Source organism: Podarcis bocagei (genome assembly GCF_964188305.1).
Source record: "Podarcis bocagei genome assembly, chromosome: Z".
Taxonomy (NCBI): Eukaryota; Metazoa; Chordata; class Lepidosauria; order Squamata; family Lacertidae; genus Podarcis; species Podarcis bocagei.
In genome coordinates, this window is record NC_138140.1 from 4133359 (window position 1) to 4150489 (window position 17131).

Here is a 17131-nt window from a genome sequence, read left to right on the forward strand (position 1 = left end):
GGCCACGCCCCACAACCTTAGTCTGCTCTCGGCCAGCACCCATCTGCCTGCTTTCCTACTCATTGAGGCCAGGGCTTGGTGCTGACAGCAAGCCTCCTCCCCTTTAGTCTCGGTGTTGCACCTTGTAGAACGGAGCAGGAGGAGAATGGGGGCAAACTAAGACTAGTTGGCTGTGGCGCCACCTGCTGTTTGTCTCCCTGCCTTCCACCCTACCAGCTCTAACAGACACCACCCATCACTGCTTCTGTTCTTCAGTGTCTGGGCATGCGGAAGATCACAGGCTCGATCCCTGTCATCTCCAGGTAAGGCTGGGAAATAATTCTCTGTTTGAAACCCTTGAGAGCCACTGTCAGTAAATGCTGACTACATACAGGGCAGGATGGGCAAGCGGTCTCACCCGAATAAGGCAGCCCCATATGGTCCTCACTCAGTTATGTGTAAATTTGACTTATTATCTTGACATTGTTGTGTTTTAATTTTGAAATTAAAACCATGTGGAGGGGGCTGTGTCAGGGTCTTAAGCCCAGTTTGGTCCAGCAAGTAGAGACATCTGGCATTACATTAGCCTGCCTCCCCAGAGCACGTGGTCTTACATAAGTTGGTTATTGGGACTGGCACCATCCACATGTGAAGATAGTTGGATGTGTTGGAAACTAACTTTCCTTGGGGCTGTAGTTGGGAAGAGGGCTAACTGATATCAGTCCGCTTTGCAAGGTTGTTATAAAGGTAATGCCTTTAATTTTAAAGATTTAGGTCCTACTTTTTCTGTTTTAATCACAAATGCTTTAAAGTGGTTAAGTTTGATATAATAATAATAACAATAATTTATTATTTATACCCCACCCCTCTGGCTGGGTTTCCCTAGCCACTCTGGGTGGCTCCCAGCAGAATATTAAAAGCATAATAAAATGTCAGACATTAAAAATTAGAGAATGCACCACTCTGGTGAGACAGTCCACAGGCAGGCAGGGTCTCAGCCTGCATACCAGATGGAGCTGGTAGACAGCTGCCCTGGACACAGAATTGACCTGCGCCTCCATGGACAGCTGTGAGTCCAAAATGACTCCCAGGCTGCGCATCTGGTCCTTCAGGGGCACAGTTGCCCCATTCAGGACCAGGGAGTCCTCCGCACCCTCCCGCCCCTTGTCGCCCCAAAACAGTACTTCTGTGTTGTCTGGATTCAACCTCAATCAGCTGCCATCCATCCGCCTTCAGACACTCACACAGGACTTTCACTGCCTTCACTGGTTCTGAGAGCTAGAGTGCGAAAGTTTGGAGTTTTTGTAGAGTTTTGTGCCTCTCAAAGACCTCCTCCTTGCTGATTTTTAAAAATATCTTTTTAACAGTGACTTAAATGGGGCTCAAGATATAAACTCTATTAATTTAGTGATAGCCTCATCTGCTGCCCTCGATTGCTGTTTTTGTCTTTCTCATTAGCGTGTTTGTGCTGAAGGCTTTGGGATATAAATAAATGAATTTTAAAAAATTAGGATTGCATCAAACACTTAAGTGTTCACTAACAGAGAAGAGGGTGGCTTTTTCTGTGTCTGGACAGATATTGGTGAGCTGAAGGCCCCCTGGTTGAGCTCAGAGCTGCCGGCAAAGAGATCTCCACCATTGGCCCCTGTCTTCAAGCCAGGAGAAGCCATGCTGAAAGGTGAGTTTCTCCTCTCTTAGCTCCTCCAGTGCTCTAAAAAAGGGGGTCACGGGCCTTTCTCTTGGCTGTTTTCCCTCACACTGCTGTTGCCTTTGACTTTTGGCAAGCGATAGTTTGACCCAGTGTGAACATTTTGCTTTCGCATAAACTAAACAACAGCGTAGACACGTTTAGCCTCCTTGGCTTTCCTGTCAATTACCTCAAAGGAGGCAGCTCCCACGCAGATGGATGCGGAAGGCAAGGCATGATACGAAAAGAATGAATTCAAAAATATTTAATTGCTCAAGGTCGCAGCAAGAATTATGGCTTACCTTCCCTCAGAACTTGAGGAAACCAACAATTCATGCTTTTGAGGTAGCGATTCCTGTCTTGGTTTGTTCTGCCTCTGTTTAGTCAGTTCCCACATTAGACAAAGGAGGAAGAGTGCAGAGTACGTGCTTTTCCCAGTCTCCAGCAGCCACAGTTAGCGCCACGGTGGCGAACTTGCAGCCCCTCCGGATGGTGTTGGATTCCCAACTCTCACCTGACCCAACCAGCATGGCCAATGCTCAGGGATGATGGCTGTTGTAGTTCAACAACATCTGGAGGACCACAGGTTATCCACACACAGACACAGATTTTTTTAAAGGATTTTGTATTTTTTGTGTGACTGGCTGGTTGACTTTTAAAGCTCATTTTCTGGTCCTAATGTTATGAAGGAAAACCTGTAAGAAACAACCTCTACACTGCTTGATCCAGATTTTGCACTCAAGGAATGGTGGCTGTAATATGCTAAAATAGGTCTAGCTGTGAACCTTTGTTACTTTAGTGGTTTTTGTCCAGCTGACCGAGGAGGCATAGTATTGAAAAGAATTTTTTTGTATTTTGTATGTTGCTTTGTTGTTACGAAATTGTTTTTTGTAGTGTTTGTTTCTTTGTTGTAGGCCGCTGAGCATGATTTTTGTGTGTGGAAAAGTGGTATAGAGATAAAATTAATGAACGAATGACTGTCTTGCGGAGCACTTTGAATGGGACTTTGCAGGCACTGCCGGTCGGTCATCTGCTTAGCGGTTCCTGCAAAACTCCTTTCAGCTGGACCAGGTTTTTTATTTGCACCACACTTAATGTCAAATATCCTGTTGGGTGTAGGGGAACTGGGCGTGCTCAGCTGTCATGGACCAGTCCAGGCTGAGGCGGCAAAGACTCCTCACCTTTGCTATGAAACAACTTCCTCTCAGGAGCTCATGCGCCACAAACTTTTTGGTGCTTCCAGCCTCTGTTGGAAACATCTATTCACTAGTACATTCCCAGACTATTAATGCCCTGATTTTTAGCACCCTGATTTCTGTGATTGTTAATAATTTACTAACGTTTTATGGGTGTGTGATTTATACATTTTTTTATGACTTAGTGTTTTGTTATTGCACTGGTAGCAAATGGCTTTGGGTCCTCTCTGGAGTGAAAGGCTGGGTTTTTTACCATATTTTTTGCTCTATAAGACTCACTTTTTGCCTCCTAAAAAGTAAGGGGAAATGTGTGTGCGTCTTATGGAGCGAATGCAGGCTGCGCGGCTATCCCAAAAGCCAGAACAGCAAGAGGGATTTCTGCTTTCACTCCGCAGCGATCCCTCTTGCTGTTCTGGCTTCAGAATATTTTTTTTTCTTGTTTTCCTCCTCCAAAAACTAGGTGCGTCTTGTGGTCTGGTGCGTCTTACAGAGCGAAAAATACAGTAGTTTATTTTTCTGTCTCATCATGTACTCCTTTCCTCGGGGGAAATGGGGAAGATGTGAACGTAGCAGCAGATAAAAATAAAGGCCTTTGTAGGTCTTGTTGTACAGGGCATTGTTCCTGCTTAGCCTCCACCTCTCTCTGTTTTGCTCTCCAGGGCTGCAGGAAGCCGTGTGGCTTGGTCGAAACCAGGTGCTGCACCATGGTCCCGTGACGTGGTACATCGATGGGGCCCACACCACCAGCAGTATACAGGCCTGCGTCCGCTGGTTTCGCAAAGCTGCTCTGAATGAGGAGAAGCCTGCGGAGTAAGCGAGGGTTTGGCTGGGGTCTCTTTCCATTCTGAGCCTCTACTGCTTAGAATAGCCTTATCCTGAATAAATTTGTCTGATCCTCTTTTAAACAAGTTGGTGGCCGTCCCTATACCTTGTGAGATCTTCTGGCCTTCTGAGTGTCTCTTCCACTGAGCTGGGGTGGTGGTGAATAGATAATGAGACCTGACTCTTTCCTTGCATTTGCAGCGGTTCTGAAGTCCGGGTGCTCCTCTTCAACGTGACAGGCGATCGTGATACTGCCGCTCTGCTTAAGCTGCTGCTGGTGAGTTTTCTTGTTTGCTTCCCTCCCCCTTAAAAAATAGGAGGGGGGGGAAGTGCCTCACTCTGCTTTAACATGGCTTTCAGGACAACCATCAAACCATTACAAAAATAATAATAGTAATATTAAATGATTTGGAATAGAATTTAGAAACAAAGATCAGCAGCCATTAAAGCAGCAGGGGAAAATGAAATTCATCAGCTTATGTGCAGAATAAATGTAAGAGCTCTGCTGACACTGAATCGTCTGGGAAATAATACAGTGCAGTATATGCTTCCCTGGTGGCAAAAGGACATAAAGTGTGCCCTCAGCCACGACTCCTTGAGGAAAACATTCCACAAATGGGGTTTTCTCAACCCGACCTACCCCTTTAGAGGCTCTGCTTTCTGGCCAGTCAGTTAGATTTGAAAATGCCAATGCAGCCATTGCCAAGCTGGTGCCCTTGAGATGTTTTGGGACTGATAGGAGTTGTAAACCAAGACGGTGAAGGCTGCACCAGAGATGGGGCCTTATAAGAGGTGTCCCCCTCATGTGTGGAACTTCCTCCTGAGGGTCATAGGGCTGGCCTCCATCATAACTGGCTTCCAAGTGTTTCAGCTGAAATGCTTCTATCATTATTTAAAGGTTAAGGACCCCTGACAGCTAAGTCCAGTCGCAGACGACTCTGGGGTTGCACGCTCATCTTGCTCTATAGGCCGAGGGAGCCAGCATTTGTCTGCAGACAGTTTTTCCAGGTCATGTGGCCAGCATGACTAATCTGCTTCTGGTGAAACCAGAGCAGCGCACAGAAACACCATTTGCCTTCCCACCGGAGCGGTACCTATTGATCTACTTCCACTTTGACGTGCTTTCGAACTGCTAGGTTGGCAGGAGCAGGGACCGAACAATGGGAGCTTACCCTGTCGTGGGGATTCGAACCGCCAATCTTCCAATTGGCAAGCCCAAAGCTCAGTGGTATACACCACAGCACCACCCGCATCCCCCAATCATTATTTACACCCTTACATTTACAACCTTTCCTTCAGCTGGTGCAGGATTCAGCAGCCAGGTTGCTCACTGGGCAAACTGCACTGGCTGTTGATTAGTTTCCAGGCCCAGTTCAAAAGTGCTGGTTTTTATCTATAAAGTTGTATGCGGCTCAGGACCCTGATGCCTCAAAGACTACCTCTTTTCTTATGTGCCCCCTGTAGGCACATATGGAGGTCTGCTTGTAGGTTGGCAACATGAAAACAAGCCTTTTCAGTGGTGGCTCCCCATTTATGTAATGTTCTCCAATGGAGGCCTGCCTGGTGCCATTAGTACATATATTTAAGTGCCAGACAAAAACATGCATCTTTCATCGGGTCTATGGCTTTTTTGCACAGGTGGGATAGAATCATAGAATCATAGAGTTGGAAGAGACCACAAGGGCCATCGAGTCCAACCCCCTGCCAAGCAGGAAACACCATCAGAGCACTCCTGACATATGGTTGTCAAGCCTCTGCTTAAAGACCTCCAAAGAAGGAGACCCCACCACACTCCTTGGCAGCAAATTCCACTGTCAAACAGCTCTTACTGTCAGGAAGTTCTTCCTAATGTTTAGGTGGAATCTTCTTTCTTGTAGTTTGGATCCATTGCTCCGTGTCCGCTTCTCTGGAGCAGCAGAAAACAACCTTTCTCCCTCCTCTATGTGACATCCTTTTATATATTTGAACATGGCTATCATATCACCCCTTAACCTCCTCTTCTCCAGGCTAAACATGCCCAGCTCCCTTAGCCGTTCCTCATAAGGCATCGTTTCCAGGCCTTTGACCATTTTGGTTGCCCTCCTCTGGACACGTTCCAGTTTGTCAGTGTCCTTCTTGAACTGTGGTGCCCAGAACTGGACACAGTACTCCAGGTGAGGTCTGACCAGAGCAGAATACAGTGGCACTATTACTTCCCTTGATCTAGATGCTATACTCCTATTGATACAGCCCAGAATTGCATTGGCTTTTTTAGCTGCCGCGTCACACTGTTGGCTCATGTCAAGTTTGTGGTCAACCAAGACTCCTAGATCCTTTTCACATGTACTGCTCTCAAGCCAGGTGTCCCCCATCTTGTATTTGTGCCTCTCATTTTTTTTGCCCAAGTGCAATACCTTACATTTCTCCCTGTTAAAATTCATCTTGTTTGTTTTTGCCCAGTTCTCTAATCTGTCAAGGTCGCTTTGAAGTGTGATCCTGTCCTCTGGGGTGTTAGCCACCCCTCCCAGTTTGGTGTCATCTGCAAATTTGATCAGGATGCCCTTGAGTCCATCATCCAAGTCATTGATAAAGATGTTGAATAAGACCGGGCCCAAGACAGAACCCTGTGGCGCCCCACTAGTCACTCTTCTCCAGGATGAAGAGGAACCATTGATGAGAACCCTTTGGGTTCGGTCAGTCAGCCAGTTACAAATCCACTGAGTGGTAGCATAGTCAAGACCGCATTTTACCAGCTTCTTTACAAGAATATCATGGGGCACCTTGTCAAATGCCTTGCTGAAATCAAGGTAGGCTACATCCACTGCATTCCCTTCATCTACCAGGCTTGTAATTCTGTCAAAAAAAGAGATCAGGTTAGTCTGACATGACTTATTTTTCAGAAATCCATGCTGACTATTGGTGATCACAGCATTCCTTTCTAGGTGCTCACAGACTGTTTGCTTAATGATCTGCTCCAGAATCTTCCCTGGTATTGATGTCAGACTGACTGGGCGATAATTATTTGGGTCCTCTCTTTCCCCCTTTTTGAAAATAGGGACAACATTTGCCCTCCTCCAGTCTGCCGGGACTTTGCCTGTTCTCCAGGAATTCTCAAAGATGACTGCCAGTGGTTCTGAGATTACCTCTGCTAGTTCTTTTAATACTCTTGGGTGCGGTTCATCTGGCCCTGGAGACTTGAATACATCTAAACTAGCCAAGTATTCTTGTACTATCTCCTTAGTTATTCTGGGCGGTGTTTCCTCTGCTGGATCTTTTAAGGATTTTTTAAAATGGTGGTCTTAATGCATTTGGGTTTGGGTTTTTGCTTAAAATATGGTAAGTCACTTTGAGTTGCTGTGGCAAACAAAAAGAAAAGAGTGACTAATAAATTTAATAAATAAGTAAGGAAACTTTATTCCTGACATGCTGTGTTTCCACATGTAAAGGTTTGTTCGGGGTGGGGAACCTGTAGCCCTCCAGATGTTGTGTAATGCAGCTTCACCATCTCTGACCATTGGCCATGGTAGCAGGAGCTGCTGGGGGCTGGCATTCAGCAACACCTGGGGGGCCACAGTTTCCCTACCCCTGCTTTGTATATACTGGGGTTCACTGAGACATAAGACATGCTGTGGTACAGTCCAAGCCAGACTCAACTTTTGCTTTCTCCCTCACAGGTGTGAATCAGTGCAGTGGCTGCTTTTATAATCTTTATTCCTCTTACATTTTCAGCCTTGCCAGTTTGACTATGCCGTTTTCTGCCCCAATTTCACCGAAGTGTCCACCGTGGGAAATGCAGGTCGGTCACAGGGCAGGGTTGGTAAATCGCTAATGAAATATGGCCCCATGGAGTTGGGCTAGATCAGTTGTGGGGACCTTTGGCCTCTGCATTTCAGGGGGTTGGGCTAGATGACCCTTGGCTCCCTTCCAACTCTATGATTCTAGATGTTGAGGTGCAGCTCCTATCACCCCTGGCCAGGAGCTGATGGGAGTTGTACTCCAGCGACATCTGGAGGGCCAAAGGTAGACCTTCTTTGCTCTGAATTCTGGCTATAATTATAATCTCTCTCCCACTCCTATTTAAATAACTGCAAATGCCCCTCATTGGTTTTCATTAGCTTAAGTGTGCAGGGTTTTAATGCTGTATTGATTTGGGAATCATACAATATGACTTTTGCTTTAATTTACTTATTTTTTAGTTGTTGCTTTGTTAACTTTAGGGAGCCCTCTTTAGGGAAGTTTTTAATGTTTGAAGCTGTACTGTTTTTAATATTCAGTTGGAAGCCTCCCAGAGTGGCTGGGGAAACCCAGCCAGATGGGCGGGGTATAAATAAATTATTATTATTATTATTATTATTATTATTATTATTATTATTATTATTATTATTATTATTATTATTATCAGTGTTTTATAGATTGTAATTGTTTTGCCGATGGCTTGTTTATTATGGCATATGATTTACACTGTATTTGTGATGTTCTATTACATTCTAGCATGTTGTTATCATTTATTGTTTGTAAGCCACTTCGGGATTATAGAAATATAATCAGTCTGTCTAGGAAATCTAGGATGGGAAAAGTGACCTGTCTGAGAGAGAAATGGGTTACCTTGTTTTCTGCAGGCTAAGCAGTGGGTCCTATCCTTACTGATCCGCAGGGCAGTGGTGGTGGACCTTCGGCCTGTAGGCCAAATACTGCCCCTCAGCCCTCTGCATTTCGCCAGCCAGGCCACACCCACCTGCCTTAGACACAGATAGGTAGCCGTGTTGGTCTGCCATAGTCAAAATAAAAAAATTCCTTCCAGTAGCACCTTAAAGACCAACTAAGTTAGTTCTTGGTATGAGCTTTCGTGTGCATCTGAAGAAGTGTGCATGCACACGAAAGCTCATACCAAGAACTAACTTAGTTGGTCTTTAAGGTGCTACTGGAAGGAATTTTTTTATTCTGCCTTAAACAGGCAGTGACATCCAGGTGTGGGGCAGGTAAAAGATGGGGCTGCGCTGAAAGGTTTCCAGGTGCCACAGAGCAACTAGTGGAGTGCTGTACCTTTGGCCGTGCAGAGTGTGCTGTAGTGGCTAGAAATGCCAAAGGCTTTGAGACCAGGGTTCGAAACCCTACTCAGCCACGAAGCTCTTTAGGCCAGTTGCTATCTTTGAGCCTAACTTGCTGGCTGCTGAGAAGATAAAATTTAGGTGGGGGACCATCTGTGCTGCCCTAAACACACACACACACACACACACACACACACACACACACACACACACAACACACAAACAAAAGAGCCATTTGTCTGTCTAGCCCATACTCTGTTTGGCAGCAGCTCTCCAGGGTCTTGGACAGAGACACCAGCTACTTGAACCTTCCATGCCAGGGTTGGCTGAACTTGAGACCTTGTGGCATGCAGTGCACATGCTGTGCCACTGAGCTATGGCCCTTCCCCATAAATAAGAGCTCACCTCAGTTTCTGTTGGAGGGTAGGATCTCCAGGGCCAATGAAGCCCACCATGCCTCCTTGTTTGGCCTTTCCAAGGCTATTTCACCCAAGCCGTGCCCACCTGTCAAAGACCCTCACATCATATGGCGTCCAGTTCAGGAACAGGTGGAGGTGTAGCTTCCTACCGGAAGCAGGCGCAGCTGACCACTGGTGCTTGAAGAGCCCTGTGCAGGTGAAAGGTCACCGGGTCCTATTGCTAAGTCAGGTGATTGACAGGCAAGTGGTTTCGCCCACTAGTCAGTGCTGGCCCAGGTAGGGAAGGTGACGTGAGAATTTATTTAGTTATTTATTGCACCTCACCTTTTTCTCCAAGCAGCCCCAAGCGGCCTGCAGGGTTACCCCCTTTCAATCTGAACAACAGCCCTGTGAGGTAGGTGAGGCTGAGATGCAGTGACTGCCCCACAAGGTCACACACAGTGAGCTTCATGGCCTAGTAGGGATGTGAACTCCAGTCTCTCCCAGGTCCTAATCCAGTACTCTAATCACTATACAGTGGTACCTCAGGTTAAGAACTTAATTCGTTCCAGAGGTCCGTTCTTAACCTGAAACTGTTCTTAACCTGAAGCACCACTTTAGCTAACGGGGCCTCCTGCTGCCGCCGCGCCGCCAGAGCACAATTTCTGTTCTCATCCTGAAGCAAAGTTCTTAACCCGAGGTACTATTTCTGGGTTAGCGGAGTCTGTAACTTGAAGCGTATGTAACCTGAAGCATCTGTAAACCAAGGTACTACTTTGGCCAACCATCCAAGGGAGGCTGCCCCGAAGCCGTGTTAGTGTGGGGCTGGGCGGGTGAGTGGCTCTGGCATCCCTGTGACTCCACCCCCTCTTCTTTCTATTCTTTTCAAAATGGTTGTTGTGTTTGGCCTTCCAGATCAGCAGAACTTCAATGTCACCCTGGAGAATGTCCTGACCCGTTGCCTGCAGAACCAGAGCCACTGGAACCGCCTGATGGAGGCGAAAGAGGGCACGGACCCCTGGCTGTCTGCCTCGCCAGAAGTGGAAGGGGTGGCTGGGTGGCTGAAGCAGGCCCCCCTGCACGGCCCCCAGCTCTTCTTCCCACCCTCAGCACGCCCACTCAACGCCAACTCCTTGGTCTTCCCTTGCATTTCCAAGGCCTTGCAGTGGATCACACAGGGCAGGGACCCTCACTTCCAGCCTCCAGCATCCCGGGGGCTCCACCCTCACCCTGCAGCCAGCAGCGGGGCTGTCTTGCTCAAGGAAGCGGCCACCATCCAGGTCCTGGTGACCGGGAGCTTGCACCTGGTGGGCGGTGTCTTAAAGCTGCTCAACCCATCTCTTTCGGAGTAGAGGGTGCTGTTGGACACCCCTCTCTTGAGGCCTGGGTTTGCTGCCTACTTGAAATGCCATTGGGAAGCTGGATCATGCCTTCACACTGATTTCACTGCAGCATGCAGATGGCGGGCTGCCTCCTGAGTCCATGGAACCTCTAATTCCTCCTTAAATTTTCCCCCCTGAGGAACATGGCTTGACACCTGAACAATATGGAATCCTCCTGGTCAGACATGCTATGCAAAGAAGATGCCGCCTCCAGCAACATTCTAGGTGCCAGAATTCTCACCCCACCCCAGCACTGAAGTTCTACAGGTGGGGGAAATGGCCACCAGCCCACCACCCAGAGAAGGAGATTCCTCTTCTTTCTCCCCAATTTGGAAATCTTCCTCTCTTCCCTCACCCCCTGCTTGCTTCTTTGTGCGTGGCTGCTGCAGACAAAGCCCCCATCCACTACAAAGCAGAGCTCACCCGCCTGCCCCCCAGCCACCATCCTGGGACAAGCACAGTGTGAGTCCTCACTGGTTTGCTGGCTCTTTGTTGTCATCTCTACTGGTCTGACCAAGTCAAATGCATGGCTGGTAGCCTTTAACTGATGACGCTTGCAATGTGCCTTTAGAAAAGAATCTTACTGTTAGCCTCTTTCCTTCACCACCTCATCATCTCTCCTTCTGGAGTACTGGGTATCAACTCAGCATTTTGGTACGGTTTTAAAACACTGTGTTGGTTTTTTCGGTTCTAAACAATTCCTCTTGAGCGAGGAACTCCTGACCTTGCTGTTGGCTTCTGAGAAAGCCATTCAGTGTCCCCCGGAGAGCAAGCTGTGAGGCCAAAGTGATTGACTTGTGCAGAGTTAGGTGCATCTGCACATCACACCCCCAAATCCTGGTCCATACGGGAGGCTACCCTGACCCATGCAGTTGATGTTGGCAGTTAAGGGGCTGGGGATCATGAGATGGCCAGAGATGGCTTCCCAGAGGGTGTGCTGGAGATACAAGTGCCTGTCTCTTTGGAGTGGAGTGGGAAGAGAGAACCACTGTGCTCCTGTGTGTGTGCTGTCCAGTCACAAAGTGCAGAGCAATGACTGCCTGATGACTTGACGGAGCAACCTTTTTCTTCATCATCTTTTTAAAATACACCTCTTGGAGAGCAGGGCTAAGTGTTTGAAATGAGAGGTTTTATGCTGTGAATGCTGCAAGCCATCTACTGTTGCTTGGTTTCAGAGGCACAGCTGCAGTCTTTGTGCTTTCTCTGGTTGCACTGGAAAGGGAGCAGAGTGGGGGCCTTTTGGCTCTCCTGGTGCTGGTTGGATTCCCAGCCTTTATCCGCTCCACCCTGCATGCCCAGTGGCTCAGGGATGCTGGCATTTGTAGTCTAGCAACAATTGGAGGACCACTTTCCACCTGCCATCAAATTGCACACAGCGAACAAAAAAGGAAAGGCCCAGAATTTTTTTCTGGGGGGTGGGGCACTGGACTCCATTGTGTGCAAAGCAGCTTCAGGGAGGGGGTACTGCTTCATGCAGACTTTGACTTCAAAAATAATAATATTTGATTCATATTTGAAAATCTTTGGGTTGTACCACCCTTGAATATTCAGAGAGAAGTTTTCCACCATCTCCCTGATGTCTTAGCTTTCCTTGCATGGGAATGCTTTCGATGGAGGCCTTTCAGTCAAGCCCCTCCTTCATTCCTGAGTCTTATGATCTGGCTTCGGGTCCTGTTCCTTGCTGGATGGATGGATATGCACATCTGTTTGGAATCTGCTTGATTTTGACATCTGCCTGCAGGGTGAGAATAAATATGCCACTGGGAAACTCTTGGGGTGGTAGCAGAAGCAGAAGGGGGGAAACACAAAACAGACTTCTCAGGGTGGCAGTGGGGGCTCTTTCAAAATGGTTACTCTCTGCTTGCGATACGAAACAAACGAGTTATATTCAACATTTGTCCTACTTAAAGTAGACTTGTTGAAATTAATGGGCATAACTATCTGAGAAATTAGTAAACCCCACCCCCTGGGAACTAGCAATAATCCTCCAGATTTTTGCTAGCGTATCCTTCTGGAGAACATCCCCACCTTTTGATGTTAACATTCATGCCTTGTGTCCCCACCCCTGCTCTCATGGAGCCAGATATGCAGCAGAAAGCATCACCTGCTAGAGTTGCAGGAGCTGGGTACGAGATTTATTTATCCTGATTTTGTCCATGGTACTGCACTTCAGAGTTCTTAGAGCATTTCCCCCTGGTGGTTCTTGTCCGGGATCCACTCAGCCAATACAATGGGTCCAGTGCCGTGAGCAGCAGGTTTGGGGCATCTGTCCTGAGCAGCGTGATCTGCTCACTGCCCACATCCTTTGTTACTTTACGACCAAGCAAGTCTCTTCCCTCCTTTTAGCTGTGTGCGTTCTAGAAAGACTCAAAACTAGTTCTAACCGAAATTCAACCTGGTTCTGAATTCCTGTTGAAGGTGGTGGTCCAGTAATCTCTCAACCTTCATAGAGCACATTACAAATAGTGATCACCTGCTTTTTTAGTTATTGTACTGCTTTCCGATACAAACAGAGAGCTTTCCACCCCTCTTCCCCAACCCCACCTAAAGGGGGAGGAAACTTAAATGGATAGTTCTTAAGAAACACTTTTAAAACTGGATTTTAAATCTTGTAACTGTTTTTCAAGTTTCTTGACTTGTTTGTTCCTTTATAAAAACAAAAACAAAAAACCTGACTTTGTGTGTGTGTGTCTTGGAATAATAAAAATGTTGTTTCTGCCAGACGTATGTCGAGTCAGGAACAGGTGCTTTGAATAAAGAACTGACATACTAGAACTCTGCAGTTTGTGTCTGTTTCTCTGCCCTTGGAGCACCGTGAGATCTGACAGGACAACGGAACTAAAGAGAGTTTCTCCACTCATCAGGTCACCAAAACCCAAGTCCAGAGCGTGCCCTGTACTATGAGCAGGGCCAGAAATTACTTGGGAAAGACCCATGATTGTCATGGCAGACATGAAGTCCTGAGCCACTCGTGACAGGGGAGCCTCATATTGAATGTTAAAGCCCACCCCCCAGTATAACAAGCCAGAGGGGCTCCAGCACTAACTCCCAGGCCACCCTGGCTAGCTCAGAAAAGGAAACTGTTGAGCAGTGGGGTGGGTGCTACACTCAACAGGATCCCTATTCTGTCCTGGCCACCCATCTTCAGATACACTCTTGAACCCAGCAGGCTGTGGCAGAGGACACCTGGTCAGGGGGATGCAATCACGATAGACGCTTGCAACTCCACCTCTTTCCCCCCTCCAAATTTTGGCTTCTGCTGTACAAAGAACCCTGGTGGGCAAGGCTAAGAGAGACATTAATGCCCCTGCTCTGCTTCATGCAGCCAGGTCTCTGTAATACAAGCCAGGTCAGCATGTTCCTCCAGGACCAAGTCCTGGGTAGCTGTTGTTTTGCCATTCGCTGACTTGGCCATGAAAGCATTTTCAGTCCAGGGAGACTTGCCAAGACTATCCAGGCTATTTGGATATGGGGACAGGCAGCCAGCACCCAGTTGTGGTGCCCCCTTAGATGATCATTCTCTCCCCCGCCCCCATATATATCTCTGCCTTCTACAACTCTGGTGGCTCTGAAGGTTGTGTACATGTTAGATAGGTTAAGGTTTGATTGGCCCCAAGTCATTCACCTGGATGTCCCAAGTTCAAGTACAAACAGCCTTCCTAGGGCTGTGCACTAGGTCTGGCCAAAGCCTGAATCCTGAACTGAATTGCACTGATTCCAGGGGAGGGGGCGGGATCCTGCCTTCACCTGAGTCCGGTGGAGAGAGCACCATCTTGACCTATGCAGAGCAATACAGGGCCATTGAGAGACAAGGTGTCAGGCAGGAAGAGCAATGGGCTGTTTGTAAAAGGGCTTTTGAACAGCCCTGGACTGAACTTTGGTTTCACGTGACTGTTCCCTAAAAGGACACATACACAGTCAAACTGAGCAGGATTGAACCCTCCTGTCACCAGCTGGTGAACAGAATATTCAATCTCTAGCTACAGATATCGGCTTCAGTAGTATGTTCTCCCTAGGATGCCCTGGGAAAGCAGCACTTAGCCAGCCTGAACCTTTCTGCTCTCTGCTGTGCAGTTGGGGAAGGAGATGCAAGGAGACGCCATTGCAAAGAGGTTTTGTGTTTAGAGTTTCACCCACTTTGCATGAGAAAAAAAATAACACATGAACTTATAAGCAACCCACAAGATATGCAGCCATTATTAACTGTGCTGCTTCAGTTTATTAAAACTAGGGTGTGCTTCCTTCCATCACTTCCTGGACTGGAACAGCCAGCGGTTTTAAATGCACTTCGACTTGCAAAGCTTTGAATGGTCACTAGGTGTTGCTGTGATTCTTCTAGTGTGTATGAAAGCATGAGCATACACTTCAAACACCTGAAGCGCTGTCTGTGCAAAGACATGTTCTCAATTACCACATCTGGATAATAACATCACCCCATTGGCTTCCAGAAAGGGGGCCCGTCTTACATCTAGAAGGTCCCAGGTTCAGTCTGGAATTCCTGGTTGCAGGTGATTCTCTGCCTGAGACCCTGGAGATTGACTGCCAGTCAGAGGTAAAGATGTCTGAGAATAATTGAATCATAGAATTGGAGAGTTGGAAGTGATCTTGAGGGTCATCTAGCCCAACCCCCTGCAATGCAAGCATCTTTTTGCCCAGTGTGGGGCTTGAGCCCGTAACCATGAGATTAAGACTCTCAGGCTCTACAGACCAAGCTATAGAAGTAGACATTCCCAATGTTTACTTGTCCCATGTCCAGGATGGAAATCAATCTTTTTTCTTTCTTTTAAAATATTTTTATTAGTTTTTACAAGAACAAATTTAAAATAATAAGCAAGAAAAAACTTTTAACATAGCCATATATGAATCTCGTGACTTCCCCCCATTCCCTGCATGAGTCCTTAAAATAATTTCCCTAAGACTACATATCATTACGTTCTCCACAGTTTTCATCTCTCTAAATTATCCCTATATTTCGTTTCTTTATAAGTTATTTTTAAAGTCCAGCTACAATGGTTTCGTTTACAATGGTCTCCTAAGTTATGAATTTTCCCCATTCTCTTTTAAAGTCATTATCTTCTTGATTCCTGAGTCTCCCAGACAGGATGGAAATCAATCTAGCAAATATTATTAGCATTCATTGCCCGTTTTTCAGTCCAAAAGTGATACATAAATAGAGACACATCCACCCCATTTGAATTACACTTCCTTTGCATCGAGACCAATGGTGTGGAATAGTGGAATGAATTGTGTAAAATTCTGCCTCAGTGGACAGTTTTTGTTAGAAGTGTGGCAGAATGGAAACAGCGCTGCATGAATGGACATGGGCCAGAATGGAAATTAGGGCCTTGTTGCATCCCTAGTCAGATAAATTTATTTATGCATGTCCCACTTTTCCTCCAAGGAGTTCAGGGTATTACACAAGGTTCTCCTCCCCATTTGATCCTCGCGGCAGCCCTGTGAGATACATTATTATGATTAAGTGGAGAGTGTGTGTGTGAATGGCGGGAATCAAGGCCATCCAGTGAGCAATGAGATAGGAAACCTGGCCCAGGGGTGAAACTAGGCTTATTTCCCCCAGGTGAAATACCCAGATTGGCACACACACAGAGGCTGGAGTCTCAATGGTGCCCCTCTGGAGGCTTCACCCATAGCTATGGCTTTGCCTGGCCAGAGAATCCCGCTGTTTGATTACAATATCCAGAAAAGAATCCAGGCTCCTGGATCACCCTGGCATAAGGGACACCCACTATGGAAGACAGACAGAAATGTTCCTATTCTTTTTTGACCTTTTAATTAAATTAATAACATTTATTTGCTGAATATCCTCACTAGGAAACCAACTTCTGATCTGGTTGGCTAGACATTTTCAATCAATACATCCCCGCCACAGACACCTCTGTGATGATGCTGGCATTAAAATATCCTGTTCCTCTTCAATAAAAGAGAAAAAGGGAGGCCAGATCATGTCAAAGGTATCTTTTTTGGAGATGCTCTTGATTACTCATCTATGGTTTTTGAGATGTTTTGTTAGAGCAGTGCTCCAGATGTTAATAACCAAAGCTTCTCTGGGTATATTGAAGGTTTCCTTCTGTCGTTGGGCAACAACTTGTCTAGTTGCTGTGAACAGAAAGGAAATTAATTATTTAGCTTTAAGAGTAGAATTGCGGGTCAAGTCTAGTGATGATAAGGCAAGTGCCAAATTAGGAGGGATAGACTGCTTTGTGATTTTGGAGGTCAGATAAAAAACTTTTTTGCAAAATGTGTGGACCAAGGTAAACTCCACCAAACATGAAAATAGGAACCTCATTCTCCAGAGTCTTCCCAACATAATGGTGAGCTTAAAGAATTTATCTTTGCAAGGCATGTGGTGGTCCCATGTCACCAAAAGATAATTTTAAGGGAAATTTCCCAGAGACGAGCTGTCTCACATGGAATGAGAAAACGCAGGCAACCCATTTTTAAAAGTATCATTGGTGGCATTGGTGGACTTGGAACTCAGTATTGGCTCCATCACCACTGCTGCCTCTGCTAGATCAGCCCTTATTTAAACACACAAATTTAACCAATTTGTAGATCTTGAAACAAATGTTTTCTATAGAATTAGAGGTGTGTTTGTAAAAGGTAAAGCAATTTTAATAGA

General features: G+C 46.5%; 1 protein-coding gene across 3 annotated transcripts in view; it reads left to right on the forward strand.

Annotated features, from left to right (window-relative positions):
- Window positions 1-13266, forward strand: part of FPGS (folylpolyglutamate synthase) — a 49757-nt gene extending 36491 nt beyond the window's left edge. For all 3 annotated transcript variants that reach the window (XM_081179753.1, XM_081179751.1, XM_081179752.1), the window contains exons 11-15: window positions 1556-1657; window positions 3522-3672; window positions 3886-3961; window positions 7393-7459; window positions 10025-13266. In XM_081179753.1, coding sequence (XP_081035879.1) covers window positions 1556-1657; window positions 3522-3672; window positions 3886-3961; window positions 7393-7459; window positions 10025-10461 — 833 coding nt within the window. In that variant the 3' untranslated portion in view covers window positions 10462-13266. The remainder of the gene's footprint in view (window positions 1-1555; window positions 1658-3521; window positions 3673-3885; window positions 3962-7392; window positions 7460-10024) is intronic.
- The last annotated feature ends 3865 nt before the right edge of the window (window positions 13267-17131 follow it).